This window comes from Oncorhynchus kisutch, linkage group LG2 (genome assembly GCF_002021735.2).
Source record: "Oncorhynchus kisutch isolate 150728-3 linkage group LG2, Okis_V2, whole genome shotgun sequence".
Lineage (NCBI taxonomy): Eukaryota > Metazoa > Chordata > Actinopteri > Salmoniformes > Salmonidae > Oncorhynchus > Oncorhynchus kisutch.
The window spans coordinates 77,562,073-77,581,966 of NC_034175.2; the positions used below are offsets into that span (position 1 = coordinate 77,562,073).

The following is a 19,894-nucleotide window of genomic DNA, read 5'->3' on the forward strand; positions in this document are numbered from 1 at the left end:
TGTACCTCATCTACCTACGTTATGTACCTCATCTACCTACCTTATACAGGTATGTAGGTCATCTACCTACGTTATATAGGTATGCACCTCATCTACCTACATTATGTACCTCATCTACCTACCTTATACAGGTATGTAGGTCATCTACCTACGTTATACAGGTATGTACCTCATCTACCTACCTTATACAGGTATGTCGGTCATCTACCTACGTTATACGGGTATGTAGTTCATCTACCTACGTTATACAGGTATGTACCTCATCTACCTACCTTATACAGGTATGTACCTCATCTACCTACCTTATACAGGTATGTACCTCATCTACCTACCTTATACAGGTAGGTATGCACGTCAGCTTTGACATCGGTTAAGCACATCTGTGTTAAACTAGACATCGGGCCGATGCCTTTGTTGGCATTTTTAGCTAATATCAGCCGATTCCGATATGCTTACTGCTATATCGTGCATCCCTAATTTACGATGTTGTTTGTTCTTCACTGGTTGGCCTTTTCTCATGGCAACGTGTCACACGTCTTGCTGCTGTGATGTCACACGGTGGTAATGCACCTAATACATATGGGAGTTGATCAATGTTTGATTTGTTTTCAAATTCTTTGTGGATCTGTGTGATCTGAGGGAAATATGTGTCTCCAATATGGTCATACATTTGGCAGGAGGTTAGGAAGTGCAGCTCAGTTTCCACCTCATTTTGTGGGCAGTGTGCACATAGCCTGTCTTCTCTTGAGAGCCATGTCTGCCTATGGCGGCCTTTCTCAATAGCAAGGCTATGCTCACTGAGTCTGTACATAGTCAAAGCTTTCCTTAAGTTTGGGTTAGTCACAGTGGTTAGGTATTCTGCCACTGTGTACTCTCTGTGTAGGGCCAAATAGCATTCTAGTTTGATCTGTTTTTTTGGGTTAATTATTTTTGTTTTCTCATGATTTGGTTGGGTCTAACTGTGCTGCTGTCCCGGGGCTCTGTAGGGTGTGTTTGTGTTTGTGAACAGAGCCCCAGGACCAGCTTGCTTAGGGGAGTCTTCTCCAGGTTCATCTTTCTTTAGGTGATGGATTTGTGGTGGGGCTCGGCAGTGGGTTAGGTTTCAGATTCTCTCTCTCATCTTGTCCACACCAGTCTCCTCATCCTCTCTCTCTCCTCTCCCAGGATGCTGGACTCACATCGGGGACCAGCAGGAGTGCCATGACGACCGTTGCGTGGTTACCACCACTCCGTCTCAGATCCAGAACGGGACGTATAGGTTCTGCTGCTGTAGCACCAACATGTGTAACGTCAACTTCACCGAGGACTTCCCCCCGCCCAGCCCCACCTCTGCACAGCTATGTAAGTACGATGACCCCTGACCCCACACACAACACAGCGACACAACAGTGGGAGTGTCGTAAGTAGTATAACGTCATAGAGAAGTGGTCGTCAGTACGTTTCTAGCTGCAGGTCACGCAGAGGATCTTCTAAACTAGTCCATAGTCTCTGAGGTTTTAGTCTGCTTTTAGTCTGCTTTTAGTCTGGTTTTAGTCTGGCTTTAGTCTGGTTTTAGTCTGGTTTTAGTCTGGTTTTAGTCTGGTATTAGTCTGCTTTTAGTCTGGTATTAGTCTGGTGTTAGTCTGGTTTTATTCTGGTTTTATTCTGGTGTTAGTCTGGTTTTTGGCTTGGCCCAGCCACATGGTCAGGAGGTTACCAGGGTTACCGTTAGGGCTGCACCAAATCAAATGTTATTGGTCACATACACATGTTTAGCAGGTGTTATTATTAAGAGTGTAGTGAAATGCTTGTGCTTCTAGTTCCATCAGTGCAGTAATATCTAACAAGTAATCTAACAATTCCACAACTACCGTATACACACAGATCTAAAGGGGTGAATGAGAATATGTAAATATATACACCTTAGGCAAATACATTTAAACTCAGTTCTTCACCATTCCTGACATTTAATCCTAATAAAAATGCCTTGTCAAGATCAGTTAGGATCACCACTTTATTTTAAGAGTGTGAAATGTCAGAATAATAGTAGAGAGAATGATTACTTTCAGCTTTTATTTCTTTCATCACATTCCCAGTGGGTCAGAAGTTTACATACACTCAATTAGTATTTGGTAGCATTGCCTTTAAATTGTTTAACTTGGGTCAAACATTTCAGGTAGCCTTCCACAAGCTTCCCACAATAAGTTGGGTGAATTTTGGCCCATTCCTCCTGACAGAGCTGGTCTAACTGAGTCAGGTTTGTAGGCCTCCTTGCTCGCACAATCTTTTTCAGTTGTGCCCACAAATTTTCTATAGGATTGAGGTCAGGGCTTTGTGATGCACACTCCAATACCTTGACTTTGTTGTCCTTAAGCCATTTTGCAACAACACTGGAAATATGCTTGGGGTCATTGTCCATTTGGAAGACCCATTTGCGACCAAGCTTTAACTTCCTGACTGATATCTTGAGATGTTGCTTCAATATATCCACAGAATTTTCCTCCCTCATGAGGCCATCTATTTTGTGAAGTGCACCAGTCCCTCCTGCAGCAAAGCACCCCCACAACATGATGCTGCCACCCACGTGCTTCACGGTTGGGATGGTGTTCCTCAGCTTGCAAGCCTCCTCCTTTTTCCTCCAAACATAACGATGGTCATTATGGCCAAACAGTTCTATTTATGTTTCATCAGACCAGAGGACATTTCTCCAAAAAGTACGATCTTTGTCCCCATGTGCAGTTGCAAACCGTAGTCTGGCTTTTTTATGGCGGTTTTGGAGCAGTGGCTTCTTCCTTGCTGAGCGGCCTTTCAGGTTATGTTGATATAGGACTCGTTTTACTGTGGATATAGATACTTTTGTACCTGTTTCCTCCAACATCTTCACAAGGTCCTTTGCTGTTGTTCTGGGATTGATTTGCACTTTTCACACCAATGTACGTTCATCTCTAGGCGACAGAACGCGTCTCCTTCCTGAGCTGTATGACAGCTGCGTGGTCCCATGGTGTTTATACTTGCGTACTATTGTTTATACAGATGAACGTGGTACCTTCAGGCTACTGTTTTTTTTCTGGGGTCGTGGCTGATTTCTTTTGATTTTCCCATGATGTCAAGCAAAGAGGCACTGAGTTTGAAGGTAGGCCTTGAAATACATCCACAGGTACACCTCCAATTGACTCAAATTATGTCAATTTGCTTATCAGAAGCTTCTAAAGCCATGACATCATTTTCTGGAATTTTCCCAGCTGTTTAAAGGCACATTCAACTTAGTGTATGTGAACTTCTGACCCACTGGAATTGTGATACAGTGAAATAAGTGAAATAATCTGTTTGTAAACAATTGATGGAAAAATGACTTGTGTCGTGTACCAAGTAGAGGTCCTAACCGACTTGCTTTAACAAGAAATGTGTGGAGTGGTTGAAAGTGAGTGCATGTAAACTTCTGACTTCAACTGTATCTGCTAGTAGACAGTAGTAGTGAGTTCTATCTGTTAGTAGACAGTAGTAGTGAGTTACATCTGTTAGTAGACAGTAGTAGTGAGTTATATCTGCTAGTAGACAGTAGTAGTGAGTTCTATCTGTTAGTAGACAGTAGTAGTGAGTTATATCTGTTAGTAGACAGTAGTAGTGAGTTATATCTGTTAGTAGACAGTAGTAGTGAGTTATATCTGTTAGTAGACAGTAGTAGTGAGTTATATCTGTTAGTAGACAGTAGTAGTGAGTTATATCTGTTAGTAGACAGTAGTAGTGAGTTATATCTGTTAGTAGACAGTAGTAGTGAGTTATATCTGTTAGTAGACAGTAGTAGTGAGTTATATCTGTTAGTAGACAGTAGAAGTGAGTTATATCTGTTAGTAGACAGTAGTAGTGAGTTATATCTGTTAGTAGACAGTAGAAGTGAGTTATATCTGCTAGTAGACAGTAGTAGTGAGTTATATCTGTTAGTAGACAGTAGTAGTGAGTTATATCTGTTAGTAGACAGTAGTAGTGAGTTATATCTGCTAGTAGACAGTAGTAGTGAGTTATATCTGTTAGTAGACAGTAGTAGTGAGTTACATCTGTTAGTAGACAGTAGTAGTGAGTTATATCTGCTAGTAGACAGTAGTAGTGAGTTCTATCTGTTAGTAGACAGTAGTAGTGAGTTATATCTGTTAGTAGACAGTAGTAGTGAGTTATATCTGTTAGTAGACAGTAGTAGTGAGTTATATCTGTTAGTAGACAGTAGTAGTGAGTTATATCTGTTAGTAGACAGTAGTAGTGAGTTATATCTGTTAGTAGACAGTAGTAGTGAGTTATATCTGTTAGTAGACAGTAGTAGTGAGTTATATCTGTTAGTAGACAGTAGTAGTGAGTTATATCTGTTAGTAGACAGTAGAAGTGAGTTATATCTGTTAGTAGACAGTAGTAGTGAGTTATATCTGTTAGTAGACAGTAGAAGTGAGTTATATCTGCTAGTAGACAGTAGTAGTGAGTTATATCTGTTAGTAGACAGTAGTAGTGAGTTATATCTGTTAGTAGACAGTAGTAGTGAGTTATATCTGCTAGTAGACAGTAGTAGTGAGTTATATCTGTTAGTAGACAGTAGAAGTGAGTTATATCTGTTAGTAGACAGTAGAAGTGAGTTATATCTGCTAGTAGACAGTAGTAGTGAGTTATATCTGTTAGTAGACAGTAGTAGTGAGTTATATCTGTTAGTAGACAGTAGTAGTGAGTTATATCTGCTAGTAGACAGTAGTAGTGAGTTATATCTGTTAGTAGACAGTAGTAGTGAGTTATATCTGTTGGTAGACAGTAGTAGTGAGTTATATCTGTTAGTAGACAGTAGAAGTGAGTTATATCGGTTGGTATTTTATTTTAACTTTATTTAACTAGGCAAGTTAGTTAAGAACAAATTCTTATTGTCAATGACGGCCTAGGAGTAGACAGTAGTGGTGAGTCTGTGTGTATGATGTCACACTGAGTTGTATCTCATTGTAACGCTTGTCTTCGTCCTCCTCTGATGAGGAGTAAGAAATGTCAGACCATGCGCAGCGTTGTAAGTGTCCATATTGTATTTAATACGAATACCAAACAAATGAACAAAAACAATAAAATGACAAAAACGAACAGTCCTGAACGTTGAAGCAAAACACAGAACAGAAAATAATCAAAGGTGAAAACAGGCTGCCTAAGTATGGTTCTCAATCAGGGACAACCAGGCTACCTAAGTATGGTTCTCAATCAGGGACAACCAGGCTACCTAAGTATGGTTCTCAATCAGGGACAACCAGGCTGCCTAAGTATGGTTCTCAATCAGGGACAACCAGGCTACCTAAGTATGGTTCTCAATCAGGGACAACCAGGCTACCTAAGTATGGTTCTCAATCAGGGACAACCAGGCTACCTAAGTATGGTTCTCAATCAGGGACAACCAGGCTGCCTAAGTATGGTTCTCAATCAGGGACAACCAGGCTGCCTAAGTATGGTTCTCAATCAGGGACAACCAGGCTACCTAAGTATGGTTCTCAATCAGGGACAACCAGGCTACCTAAGTATGGTTCTCAATCAGGGACAACCAGGCTACCTAAGTATGGTTCTCAATCAGGGACAACCAGGCTACCTAAGTATGGTTCTCAATCAGGGACAACGAATGACAGCTGCCTCTGATTAGAACCATACCAGACCAAACACAGAAATCCCAAATTATAGAAAAAAGAACATAGACTGCCCACCCAACTCACACTCTGGCCATACTAAAACAAAGACAAAACAAAGGAACTAAGGTCAGAATGTGACACTCATGTTTGATATTAAAGACCGGAGGACAGGAGATCTCTTGAAGATCCCCCTGTTGACTGCTGTTCCTGAAAGTGTTTATTAGTTTAGTTAGTTCAGTATGTGAAGTGAGTGAATGGATGAATATTAGAGAGTGATGCACATCGTAAGCAAGGTGAACTGGCTCTCTAGCTTATGAAGGAGAAACATTTACCTTCTGTAGACCAAGCTATGTTTATCTCTGTATGGTGCTATGATCCTGACATGGAAATGTGACCAGTCTCTTGGCCCCATAGAAATGATAGAAGCTGTGTTTTAGGATGTAGGATCTCCGTACCTGCCCCTAACCAACTCTGACCCCTAACCTCTGACCCCTGCTGTGTGATGCCATCCTCTGACCCTGTGATGTCATCATCCCCAGACCCGCGGCCGCTGTACCGCGAGGAGACCATTGTGATCGCCCTGGCATCTGTCTCCATACTAGCGGTGCTGATCGTGGCGCTGTTCTTCGGGTACCGCATGCTGAGTGGAGACAGGAAACAGGGACTACACAACATGGACATGATGGAGGCCGCAGCCTCAGAACCCAGCCTCGACCTGGACAGCCTTAAACTACTAGAGGTGAGTAGTGGTGTTGTAGTACTTAGGGTTGCTGTTACTAGTGGTTAGGGTTATTATGACATGACATGATGGAGGCTGCAGCCTCAGAACCCAGCCTCGACCTGGACAGCCTTAAATAACAACTCCACCTCTTTTCAACCTCGTATTCATTCTCTCCAGCACCATACCAGTGTCTACATATGTGGAAACATGTTTCTATGAACTGTGGTTAAAAAGAGAAGAAGAAAGGTCCTGTAAAAATGGTCTTTCTATCCAGAGGGAGGGTCGTTTCTAGGCAGAGGGAGGGTCGTTTCTAGGCAGAGGGAAGGTCGTTTCTAGGCAGAGGGAGGGTCGTTTCTTTGGAGCCAGAGGGTTGAGGGATGTTTCTTTGTAGCCAGAGAGTTGAGGGTCGTTTCTTTGTAGCCAGAGAGTTGAGGGTCGTTTCTTTGTAGCCAGAGAGTTGAGGGTCGTTTCTCTGTAGCCAGAGAGTTGAGGGTCGTTTCTCTGTAGCCAGAGAGTTGAGGGTCGTTTCTCTGTAGCCAGAGATTTGAGGGTCGTTTCTCTGTAGCCAGAGATTTGAGGGTCGTTTCTCTGTAGCCAGAGAGGAGGGTCGTTTCTCTCTAGCCAGAGAGGAGGGTCGTTTCTCTCTAGCCAGAGGGAGGGTCGTTTCTCTCGAGCCAGAGAGGAGGGTCGTTTCTCTCTAGCCAGAGGTAGGGTCGTTTCTCTCGAGCCAGAGAGGAGGGTCATTTCTCTCTAGCCAGAGGTAGGGTCGTTTCTCTCGAGCCAGAGAGGAGGATCGTTTCTCTCGAGCCAGAGGGAGGGTAGTTTTCTTGCTCTCCAGGATACCGCGAATCTCATAGTGTTTGACAATGTTTTTTTATTGATGATGTCATACAGTATGTAGACACTGGTGTTGTGCTGTACGTGGAGTTGAGTTGACCTTTAAACTCCTAGAGGTGAGACTAGAATGGCAGTGTTATCACCTTACTAGCATATAATGGATGGCCCCTCCCTCTCTCTCCCTCGATCTCTCTTCCTCTCTCCCCCGCCTTCTCTCTTACTCTCTCCCTCTCCCCTCTCTCTTCCTCTCTCCCTCGCCCCTCTCTCTTCCTCTCTCTTCCTCTCTCCCTCGCCCCTCTCTCTTCCTCTCCCCTCTCCCCTCTCTCTTCCTCTCTCCCTCGCCCCTCTCTCTTCCTCTCTCCCCCTCCTTCTCTCTTCCTCTCTCCCTCGCCCCTCTCTCTTCCTCTCTCCCTCGCCCCTCTCTCTTCCTCTCTCCCTCTCCCCTCTCTCTTCCACTCTCACTCTCTGTCTCTTTCTCTCTCCCAGTTGATTGGTCGTGGGCGGTATGGCTCAGTGTATAAAGGTTCTTTAGACGAGTGTCCCGTGGCGGTCAAGGTGTTCACCTACCAGAACCGGCTGAACTTTGCCAACGAGCGAGCCATCTACCGTGTCCCCCTGCTGGAGCACGATAACATCGCACGCTTCATCGTAGGAGACGAGAGACTCACAGCCGATGGACGCGTGGAGTACCTACTGGTCATGGAATATTACCCTCATGTGAGTACTGTACATACTGGTCATGGGATATTACCCTCATGTGAGTACTGTACCTACTGGTCATGGGATATTACCCTCATGTGAGTACTGTACCTACTGGTCATGGAATATTACCCTCATGTGAGTACTGTACCCACTGTGGCCTGGCTGGGATATTACCCTCATGTGAGTACTGTACCCACTGTGGCCTGTCTGGGATATTACCCTCATGTGAGTACTGTACCCACCTGCCTGGCTGGGATATTACCCTCATGTGAGTACTGTACCCACTGTGGCCTGGCTGCGATATTACCCTCATGTGAGTACTGTACCCACTGTGGCCTGGCTGGGATATTACCCTCATGTGAGTACTGTACCCACTGTGGCCTGGCTGGGATATTACCCTCATGTGAGTACTGTACCCACTGTGGCCTGGCCAGAATATTACCCTCATGTAAGTACTGTACCCACTGGCCTGTCTGGGATATTACCCTCATATGAGTACTGTACCCACCTGCCTGGCTGGGATATTACCCTCATGTGAGTACTGTACCCACTGTGGCCTGGCTGGGATATTACCCTCATGTGAGTACTGTACCCACTGGCCTGACTGGGATATTACCCTCATGTGAGTACTGTACCCACTGTGGCCTGGCTGGGATATTACCCTCATGTGAGTACTGTACCTACTGTGGCCTGGCTGGGATATTACCCTCATGTGAGTACTGTACCCACTGTGGCCTGGCTGGGATATTACCCTCATGTGAGTACTGTACCCACTGTGGCCTGGCTGGGATATTACCCTCATGTGAGTACTGTACCCACTGTGGCCTGGCTGGGATATTACCCTCATGTGAGTACTGTACCCACTGTGGCCTGTCTGGGATATTACCCTCATGTGAGTACTGTACCCACTGGCCTGGCTGGGATATTACCCTCATGTGAGTACTGTACCCACTGGCCTGGCTGGGATATTACCCTCATGTGAGTACTGTACCCACTGTACTAGCTGGGATATTACCCTCATGTGAGTACTGTACCCACTGTGGCCTGGCTGGGATATTACCCTCATGTGAGTACTGTACCCACTGTGGCCTGGCTGGGATATTACCCTCATGTGAGTACTGTACCCACTGGCCTGGCTGGGATATTACCCTCATGTGAGTACTGTACCCACTGTGGCCTGGCTGGGATATTACCCTCATGTGAGTACTGTACCCACTGTGGCCTGGCTGGGATATTACCCTCATGTGAGTACTGTACCCACCTGCCTGGCTGGGATATTACCCTCATGTGAGTACTGTACCCACTGTGGCCTGGCTGGGATATTACCCTCATGTGAGTACTGTACCCACCTACCTGGCTGGGATATTAACCTCATGTGAGTACTGTACCCACTGTGGCCTGGCTGGGATATTACCCTCATGTGAGTACTGTACCCACCTGCCTGGCTGGGATATTACCCTCATGTGAGTACTGTACCCACTCTGGCCTGGCTGGGATATTACCCTCATGTGAGTACTGTACCCACTGGCCTGGCTGGGATATTACCCTCATGTGAGTACTGTACCCACTGTGGCCTGGCTGGGATATTACCCTCATGTGAGTACTGTACCCACTGTGGCCTGGCTGGGATATTACCCTCATGTGAGTACTGTACCCACTGTGGCCTGGCTGGGATATTACCCTCATGTGAGTACTGTACCCACTGTGGCCTGTCTGGGATATTACCCTCATGTGAGTACTGTACCCACTGGCCTGGCTGGGATATTACCCTCATGTGAGTACTGTACCCACTGGCCTGGCTGGGATATTACCCTCATGTGAGTACTGTACCCACTGTACTAGCTGGGATATTACCCTCATGTGAGTACTGTACCCACTGGCCTGGCTGGGATATTACCCTCATGTGAGTACTGTACCCACTGTGGCCTGGCTGGGATATTACCCTCATGTGAGTACTGTACCCACCTGCCTGGCTGGGATATTACCCTCATGTGAGTACTGTACCCACTGTGGCCTGGCTGGGATATTACCCTCATGTGAGTACTGTACCCACCTACCTGGCTGGGATATTAACCTCATGTGAGTACTGTACCCACTGTGGCCTGGCTGGGATATTACCCTCATGTGAGTACTGTACCCACCTGCCTGGCTGGGATATTACCCTCATGTGAGTACTGTACCCACTGTGGCCTGGCTAGGATATTACCCTCATGTGAGTACTGTACCCACTGGCCTGGCTGGGATATTACCCTCATGTGAGTACTGTACCCACTGTGGCCTGGCTGGGATATTACCCTCATGTGAGTACTGTACCCACTGGCCTGGCTGGGATATTACCCTCATGTGAGTACTGTACCCACTGTGGCCTGTCTGGGATATTACCCTCATGTGAGTACTGTACCCACTGGCCTGGCTGGGATATTACCCTCATGTGAGTACTGTACCCACTGGCCTGGCTGGGATATTACCCTCATGTGAGTACTGTACCCACTGTGGCCTGGCTGGGATATTACCCTCATGTGAGTACTGTACCCACTGTACTAGCTGGGATATTACCCTCATGTGAGTACTGTACCCACTGGCCTGGCTGGGATATTACCCTCATGTGAGTACTGTACCCACTGTACTAGCTGGGATATTACCCTCATGTGAGTACTGTACCCACTGTACTAGCTGGGATATTACCCTCATGTGAGTACTGTACCCACTGTACTAGCTGGGATATTACCCTCATGTGAGTACTGTACCCACTGTACTAGCTGGGATATTACCCTCATGTGAGTACTGTACCCACTGTACTAGCTGGGATATTACCCTCATGTGAGTACTGTACCCACTGTACTAGCTGGGATATTACCCTCATGTGAGTACTGTACCCACTGTACTAGCTGGCCAGCTCTAGCTAGCAAAGGAGAATTATATAGAACAGCCTTTAGTCGGGAGTTAGCACAATAATCCACAGGTTCACATAGAGTATTACCCTCACATGATCCCTCAATCTGAGTTAGATAGAAGCTGTTCAACAGTCTGATGGCCTGGTAATAGAAGCTGTTCAACAGTCTGATGGTGATAGAAGCTGTTCAACAGTCTGATGGTAATAGAAGCTATTCAACAGTCTGATGGTAATAGAAGCTGTTCAACAGTCTGATGGTGATAGAAGCTGTTCAACAGTCTGATGGTAATAGAAGCTGTTCAACAGTCTGATGGTAATATAAGCTGTTCAACAGTCTGATGGTAATAGAAGCTGTTCAACAGTCTGATGGTGATAGAAGCTGTTCAACAGTCTGATGGTGATAGAAGCTGTTCAACAGTCTGATGGTAATAGAAGCTGTTCAACAGTCTGATGGTGATAGAAGCTGTTCAACAGTCTGATGGTCTGGTAATAGAAGCTGTTCAACAGTCTGATGGTCTGGTAATAGAAGCTGTTCAACAGTCTGATGGTGATAGAAGCTGTTCAACAGTCTGATGGTAATAGAAGCTGTTCAACAGTCTGATGGTAATAGAAGCTGTTCAACAGTCTGATGGTAATAGAAGCTGTTCAACAGTCTGATGGTGATAGAAGCTGTTCAACAGTCTGATGGTGATAGAAGCTGTTCAACAGTCTGATGGTAATAGAAGCTGTTCAACAGTCTGATGGTGATAGAAGCTGTTCAACAGTCTGATGGTGATAGAAGCTGTTCAACAGTCTGATGGTAATAGAAGCTGTTCAACAGTCTGATGGTGATAGAAGCTGTTCAACAGTCTGATGGTGATAGAAGCTGTTCAACAGTCTGATGGTCTGGTAATAGAAGCTGTTCAACAGTCTGATGGTCTGGTAATAGAAGCTGTTCAACAGTCTGATGGTGATAGAAGCTGTTCAACAGTCTGATGGTAATAGAAGCTGTTCAACAGTCTGATGGTAATAGAAGCTGTTCAACAGTCTGATGGTAATAGAAGCTGTTCAACAGTCTGATGGTTATAGAAGCTGTTCAACAGTCTGATGGTGATAGAAGCTGTTCAACAGTCTGATGGTGATAGAAGCTGTTCAACAGTCTGATGGTAATAGAAGCTGTTCAACAGTCTGATGGTGATAGAAGCTGTTCAACAGTCTGATGGTGATAGAAGCTGTTCAACAGTCTGATGGTCTGGTAATAGAAGCTGTTCAACAGTCTGATGGTGATAGAAGCTGTTCAACAGTCTGATGGTAATAGAAGCTGTTCAACAGTCTGATGGTGATAGAAGCTGTTCAACAGTCTGATGGTGATAGAAGCTGATCAACAGTCTGATGGTCTGGTAATAGAAGCTGTTCAACAGTCTGATGGTAATAGAAGCTGTTCAACAGTCTGATGGTAATAGAAGCTGTTTAACAGTCTGATGGTAATAGAAGCTGTTTAACAGTCTGATGGTGATAGAAGCTGTTCAACAGTCTGATGGTAATAGGAGCTGTTCAACAGTCTGATGGTCTGGTAATAGAAGCTGTTTAACAGTCTGATGGTGATAGAAGCTGTTCAACAGTCTGATGGTAATAGAAGCTGTTTAACAGTCTGATGGTGATAGGAGCTGTTCAACAGTCTGATGGTCTGGTAATAGAAGCTGTTCAACAGTCTGATGGTGATAGAAGCTGTTCAACAGTCTGATGGTAATAGAAGCTGTTTAACAGTCTGATGGTAATAGAAGCTGTTCAACAGTCTGATGGTAATAGAAGCTGTTCAACAGTCTGATGGTGATAGAAGCTGTTTAACAGTCTGATGGTGATAGAATCTGTTCAACAGTCTGATGGTAATAGAAGCTGTTCAACAGTCTGATGGTAATAGAAGCTGTTCAACAGTCTGATGGTAATAGAAGCTGTTCAACAGTCTGATGGTGATAGAAGCTGTTCAACAGTCTGATGGTGATAGAAGCTGATCAACAGTCTGATGGTCTGGTAATAGAAGCTGTTCAACAGTCTGATGGTAATAGAAGCTGTTCAACAGTCTGATGGTAATAGAAGCTGTTCAACAGTCTGATGGTAATAGAAGCTGTTCAACAGTCTGATGGTAATAGAAGCTGTTCAACAGTCTGATGGTCTGGTAATAGAAGCTGTTTAACAGTCTGATGGTAATAGAAGCTGTTCAACAGTCTGATGGTCTGGTAATAGAAGCTGTTCAACAGTCTGGTGGTGATAGAAGCTGTTTAACAGTCTGATGGTAATAGAAGCTGTTCAACAGTCTGATGGTAATAGAAGCTGTTCAACAGTCTGATGGTGATAGAAGCTGTTCAACAGTCTGATGGTGATAGAAGCTGTTCAACAGTCTGATGGAGATAGAAGCTGTTCAACAGTCTGATGGTGATAGAAGCTGTTCAACAGTCTGATGGTAATAGAAGCTGTTCAACAGTCTGATGGTAATAGAAGCTGTTCAACAGTCTGATGGTAATAGAAGCTGTTTAACAGTCTGATGGTAATAGAAGCTGTTCAACAGTCTGATGGTAATAGAAGCTGTTCAACAGTCTGATGGTAATAGAAGCTGTTTAACAGTCTGATGGTAATAGAAGCTGTTCAACAGTCTGATGGTAATAGAAGCTGTTCAACAGTCTGATGGTGATAGAAGCTGTTCAACTGTCTGATGGTCTGGTAATAGAAGCTGTTCAACAGTCTGATGGTGATAGAAGCTGTTCAACAGTCTGATGGTAATAGAAGCTGTTCAACAGTCTGATGGTGATAGAAGCTGTTCAACAGTCTGATGGTAATAGAAGCTGTTCAACAGTCTGATGGTAATAGAAGCTGTTTAACAGTCTGATGGTCTGGTAATAGGAGCTGTTCAACAGTCTGATGGTAATAGAAGCTGTTCAACAGTCTGATGGTAATAGAAGCTGTTCAACAGTCTGATGGTCTGGTAATAGAAACTGTTTAACAGTCTGATGGTAATAGAAGCTGTTCAACAGTCTGATGGTGATAGAAGCTGTTCAACAGTCTGATGGTGATAGAAGCTGTTTAACAGTCTGATGGTAATAGAAGCTGTTCAACAGTCTGATGGTAATAGAAGCTGTTCAACAGTCTGATGGTAATAGAAGCTGTTCAACAGTCTGATGGTCTGGTAATAGAAGCTGTTCAACTGTCTGATGGTCTGGTGATAGAAGCTATTCAACAGTCTGATGGTAATAGAAGCTGTTCAACAGTCTGATGGTAATAGAAGCTGTTCAACAGTCTGATGGTAATAGAAGCTGTTTAACAGTCTGATGGTAATAGAAGCTGTTCAACAGTCTGATGGTAATAGAAGCTGTTCAACAGTCTGATGGTGATAGAAGCTGTTCAACAGTCTGATGGTGATAGAAGCTGTTCAACAGTCTGATTGTGATAGAAGCTGTTCAACAGTCTGATGGTGATAGAAGCTGTTCAACAGTCTGATGGTAATAGAAGCTGTTCAACAGTCTGATGGTGATAGAAGCTGTTCAACAGTCTGATGGTGATAGAAGCTGTTCAACAGTCTGATGGTGATAGAAGCTGTTCAACAGTCTGATGGTGATAGAAGCTGTTCAACTATCTGATGGTCTGGTAATAGAAGCTGTTCAACAGTCTGATGGTGATAGAAGCTGTTCAACAGTCTGATGGTGATAGAAGCTGTTCAACAGTCTGATGGCCTGGTAATAGAAGCTGTTCAACAGTCTGATGGTGATAGAAGCTGTTCAACAGTCTGATGGTGATAGAAGCTGTTCAACAGTCTGATGGTAATAGAAGCTGTTCAACAGTCTGATGGTGATAGAAGCTGTTCAACAGTCTGATGGTAATAGAAGCTGTTCAACAGTCTGATGGTAATAGAAGCTGTTTAACAGTCTGATGGTCTGGTAATAGGAGCTGTTCAACAGTCTGATGGTAATAGAAGCTGTTCAACAGTCTGATGGTAATAGAAGCTGTTCAACAGTCTGATGGTCTGGTAATAGAAACTGTTTAACAGTCTGATGGTAATAGAAGCTGTTCAACAGTCTGATGGTGATAGAAGCTGTTCAACAGTCTGATGGTGATAGAAGCTGTTTAACAGTCTGATGGTAATAGAAGCTGTTCAACAGTCTGATGGTAATAGAAGCTGTTCAACAGTCTGATGGTAATAGAAGCTGTTCAACAGTCTGATGGTCTGGTAATAGAAGCTGTTCAACTGTCTGATGGTCTGGTGATAGAAGCTATTCAACAGTCTGATGGTAATAGAAGCTGTTCAACAGTCTGATGGTAATAGAAGCTGTTCAACAGTCTGATGGTAATAGAAGCTGTTTAACAGTCTGATGGTAATAGAAGCTGTTCAACAGTCTGATGGTAATAGAAGCTGTTCAACAGTCTGATGGTGATAGAAGCTGTTCAACAGTCTGATGGTGATAGAAGCTGTTCAACAGTCTGATTGTGATAGAAGCTGTTCAACAGTCTGATGGTGATAGAAGCTGTTCAACAGTCTGATGGTAATAGAAGCTGTTCAACAGTCTGATGGTGATAGAAGCTGTTCAACAGTCTGATGGTGATAGAAGCTGTTCAACAGTCTGATGGTGATAGAAGCTGTTCAACAGTCTGATGGTGATAGAAGCTGTTCAACTATCTGATGGTCTGGTAATAGAAGCTGTTCAACAGTCTGATGGTGATAGAAGCTGTTCAACAGTCTGATGGTGATAGAAGCTGTTCAACAGTCTGATGGCCTGGTAATAGAAGCTGTTCAACAGTCTGATGGTGATAGAAGCTGTTCAACAGTCTGATGGTGATAGAAGCTGTTCAACAGTCTGATGGTAATAGAAGCTGTTCAACAGTCTGATGGTGATAGAAGCTGTTCAACAGTCTGATGTTAATAGAAGCTGTTCAACAGTCTGATGGTGATAGAAGCTGTTCAACAGTCTGATGGTGATAGAAGCTGTTCAACTGTCTGATGGTCTGGTAATAGAAGCTGTTCAACAGTCTGATGGTGATAGAAGCTGTTCAACAGTCTGATGGTGATAGAAGCTTTTCAACTGTCTGATGGTCTGGTAATAGAAGCTGTTCAACAGTCTGATGGTGATAGAATCTGTTCAACAGTCTGATGGTGATAGAAGCTGTTCAACAGTCTGATGGCCTGGTAATAGAAGCTGTTCAACAGTCTGATGGTGATAGAAGCTGTTCAACAGTCTGATGGTGATAGAAGCTGTTCAACTGTCTGATGGTCTGGTAATAGAATCTGTTCAACAGTCTGATGGTGATAGAAGCTGTTCAACAGTCTGATGGCCTGGTAATAGAAGCTGTTCAACAGTCTGATGGTGATAGAAGCTGTTCAACAGTCTGATGGTGATAGAAGCTGTTCAACTGTCTGATGGTCTGGTAATAGAAGCTGTTCAACAGTCTGATGGTGATAGAAGCTGTTCAACAGTCTGATGGTGATAGAAGCTGTTCAACAGTCTGATGGTGATAGAAGCTGTTCAACAGTCTGATAGTGATAGAAGCTGTTCAACAGTCTGATGGTGATAGAAGCTGTTCAACAGTCTGATGGTAATAGAAGCTGTTCAACAGTCTGATGGTCTGGTAATAGAAGCTGTTCAACAGTCTGATGGTGATAGAAGCTGTTCAACAGTCTGATGGTAATAGAAGCTGTTCAACAGTCTGATGGTAATAAAAGCTGTTCAACAGTCTGATGGTGATAGAAGCTGTTCAACAGTCTGATGGTGATAGAAGCTGTTCAACAGTCTGATGTTCCTCAGGTAGACATTCTGGCTGGCCCTCAGCTAGACATTCTGGCTGTCCCTCAGCTAGACATTCTGGCTGTCCCTCAGGTAGACATTCTGGCTGTCCCTCAGGTAGACATTCTGGCTGTCCCTCAGGTAGACATTCTGGCTGTCCCTCAGGTACACATTCTGGCTGTCCCCTCAGGTAGACATTCTGGCTGTCCCTCAGGTAGACATTCTGGCTGCCCCTCAGGTAGACATTCTGGCTGTCCCTCATTTAGACATTCTGGCTGTCCCTCAGGTACACATTCTGGCTGTCCCTCAGGTAGACATTCTGGCTGTCCCCTCAGGTAGACATTCTGGCTGTCCCCTCAGGTACACAGTCTGGCTGTCCCTCAGGTAGACATTCTGGCTGTCCCTCAGGTACACATTCTGGCTGTCCCTCAGGTAGACATTCTGGCTGTCCCTCAGGTAGACATTCTGGCTGTCCCTCAGGTAGACATTCTGGCTGCCCCTCAGGTAGACAGTCTGGCTGTCCCCTCAGGTACACAGTCTGGCTGTCCCTCAGGTAGAAATTCTGGCTGTCCCTCAGGTAGACATTCTGGCTGCCCCTCAGGTAGACAGTCTGGCTGTCCCTCAAGTAGACAGTCTGGCTGTCCCTCAGGTAGACATTCTGGCTGTCCCTCAGGTAGACAGTCTGGCTTTTCACCCAATAAATATTTGATTTTATAGTTTCAAATTCTTTGTACTGAATGATAATTTGGGGAAATAAATATTCTTTAATTTGAGTATTTGTCACAGTGTAATAGGAAAGCAGCTTGGTCTCTACCTCTCCCCTGGAGCAGAGTGAGCACAGCCTGTCCTCTCTGGGCAGCCAGGTTTGTCTGTGACGACTGGTCTCTATAGCAAGACTTTCCTCTCTGGGCAGCCAGGTTTGTGTGTGACGACCGGTCTCTATAGCCAGACTGTCCTGTCTGGGCAGCCAGGTTTGTCTGTGACGACCGGTCTCTATAGCCAGACTGTCCTCTCTGGGCAGCCAGGTCAGAGCCCAGACAGAACCTGTGATTAACGGTCAGAGCCCAGGTCTGACAGAACCTGTGGTTAACGGTCAGAGCCCAGGTCTGACAGAACCTGTGGTTAACGGTCAGAGCCCAGACAGAACCTGTGATTAACGGTCAGGACCCAGGTCTGACAGAACCTGTGGTTAACGGTCAGAGCCCAGGTCTGACAGAACCTTTGATTAATGGTCAGAGCCCAGACAGAACCTGTGATTAACGGTCAGGACCCAGGTCTGACAGAACCTGTGGTTAACGGTCAGAGCCCAGGTCTGACAGAACCTGTGGTTAACGGTCAGAGCCCAGATCTGACAGAACCTGTGATTAACGTTCAGGGCCCAGGTCTGACAGAACCTTTGATTAATGGTCAGAGCCCAGACAGAACCTGTGATTAACGGTCAGGACCCAGGTCTGACAGAACCTGTGGTTAACGGTCAGAGCCCAGGTCAGACCGAACCTGGGGTTAACGGTCAGAGCCCAGGTCTGACAGAACTTGTGGTTAACCTTAATTTCAGTGTTGTGTAGGGTGAGACCAGGTGCCTTGATTTCAGGGTTGTGTAGATTGAGACCAGGTGCTGCTGATTCTTGTAATGTTTTGGCCAATTCATTAATTTAGATGTTAAATAGTGTTGGACTTATTGGACAGCCCTGTTTCACTCCACGTCCCTGAGAGACTGAGAGAAGAAGTTTGCTTGTTGCCAATTTTAACCACACATTTGTTTTTAGTGTCTTCCCTCCATTACGCATTTGAATCAAATGCTTTCCTGAAGTCTACAAAACACGAGCAGATTGTGCCTTTGTTTTGGTTGACTTGTTTGTCAATTGTGGAGGGTATAAATGTGGTCTGTTGTACGATCATTTAAAAAAAATCTATCTGGCTTCTGTTCAAAACTTTGAGTGAAACGTTTTCACACACAAAAAACCAGAAGATATGTTTAAAGTTGGAGTCCGTGCTCCTTTTTGGTTTACTCACTCAGTTTGGTCGTTTGATGTAGTTGCATTAACTCCCCTTGCTAGGTTTGTTCTACCTCGTTTCTTCTGGCTAGCTTGTTAGTCTGCTGGCTAGGTCTTTGTGGTGTAGCTAGCTAGCGAGAGTCAAAACTTATTCATTTGATGGACAAAGTTACTTCTTGTCTTGAATTATTTTTTAGATTTGAGTGTTTATCTCTAAAAACACAACAAAACTGAAATAAGTCAGCAGCTCACTTTGAGCACGTCTGTAACTCTCCCTCTTCCTACCCTTCCTCTTTTCCCTCCTCTTCCTCTTTTCCCTTTCTTCCCACTCCTCCTCATCCTCTTCCTCCCCTTTCCTATTGCTTTTCCCCCGCATCATTCTCTTGCTTCCCTTCCTCTTCTCCCTCCTCTTCCTCATCCTCCTTCTCCCCTTCCTCTTCTCCCTCCTCCTCCTCCCCTTCCTCTTCTCCCTCCTCCTCCTCCCCTTCCTCTTCTCCCTCCTCTTCCACCTTCTCCTCTTCTCCCTCCTCCTCCTCCCCTTCCTCTTCTCCCTCCTCTTCCACCTTCTCCTCTTCTCCCTCTTCCTCCTCCCCTTCCTCTTCACCCTCCTCCCCTTCCTCTTCTCCTCCTCTACTTTAACTCTGGTGGGAAGTGAGCTGACAGCCGACCTCTCCTTTCCTCATCCTCCTCTACTTGAACTCTGATGGGAAGTGAGCTGACAGCCGACTCTCCAACCTGTATCTGTATGTGTGTCTACGATGAAATAGTAAAGTCATGTTGTTGTTCTCCTCTCCAGGGTTCTCTGTGTCAGTACCTGAGTCTGCAGACAGGAGACTGGGTCAGCTGTTGTCGCCTCACACACTCTGTCACACGGGGGCTGGCCTACCTGCACACTGAGCTGCTGAGAGGAGGTAGGACTTAGAACTCTGGGATCTTTCTTTAGCCCAGTGAGTCTGGGTGTGAATAAAACATCCTTGAGAACACAGACTTATACTGAGACCTCAAGGCCTGTATGATGAGGGGGAGGGGAGGAGGAGAGGGAGGATATTGAGGATGATGATGATTTAGGTTGTAACTCATGTTTTTCCTCAAGCAGAATATGTTAGGCAAAAGGCCCATGTTATTTCTACTCCCTAATGTCATGTTTAGAAAGCCAGGGAGGAAAACAGAGATGCTCTAATTGGTTTTATCATATCAGCCTCTACTCCCAATGGAGAGAAAGGAGTCATGCCAGAGAGCTAACACACTGTTCTGTTCTTCATCAAATGACAGGCTGCTGGGCTTCTGGCTAGGGAGAAGGCATCAAGCTGGGGCCTTATAGGGCTGCTCTCTCTGTCTGTCTCTCTCTCTGTCTCTCTCTCTCTCTGTCTGTCTCTCTCTCTGTTTGT

At 45.0% G+C, this 19,894-nt stretch overlaps 1 protein-coding gene across 1 annotated transcript in view; it reads left to right on the forward strand.

The window, feature by feature from the left end:
- LOC109886111 (bone morphogenetic protein receptor type-2) overlaps positions 1-19,894 on the forward strand; it is a 117,180-nt gene that overhangs the window by 51,840 nt on the left and 45,446 nt on the right. Inside the window, exons 3-6 of the mRNA XM_031801720.1 lie at positions 1,165-1,341; positions 6,152-6,351; positions 7,657-7,887; positions 19,303-19,417. Of these exons, the coding sequence (XP_031657580.1) occupies positions 1,165-1,341; positions 6,152-6,351; positions 7,657-7,887; positions 19,303-19,417 (723 nt within the window). The remainder of the gene's footprint in view (positions 1-1,164; positions 1,342-6,151; positions 6,352-7,656; positions 7,888-19,302; positions 19,418-19,894) is intronic.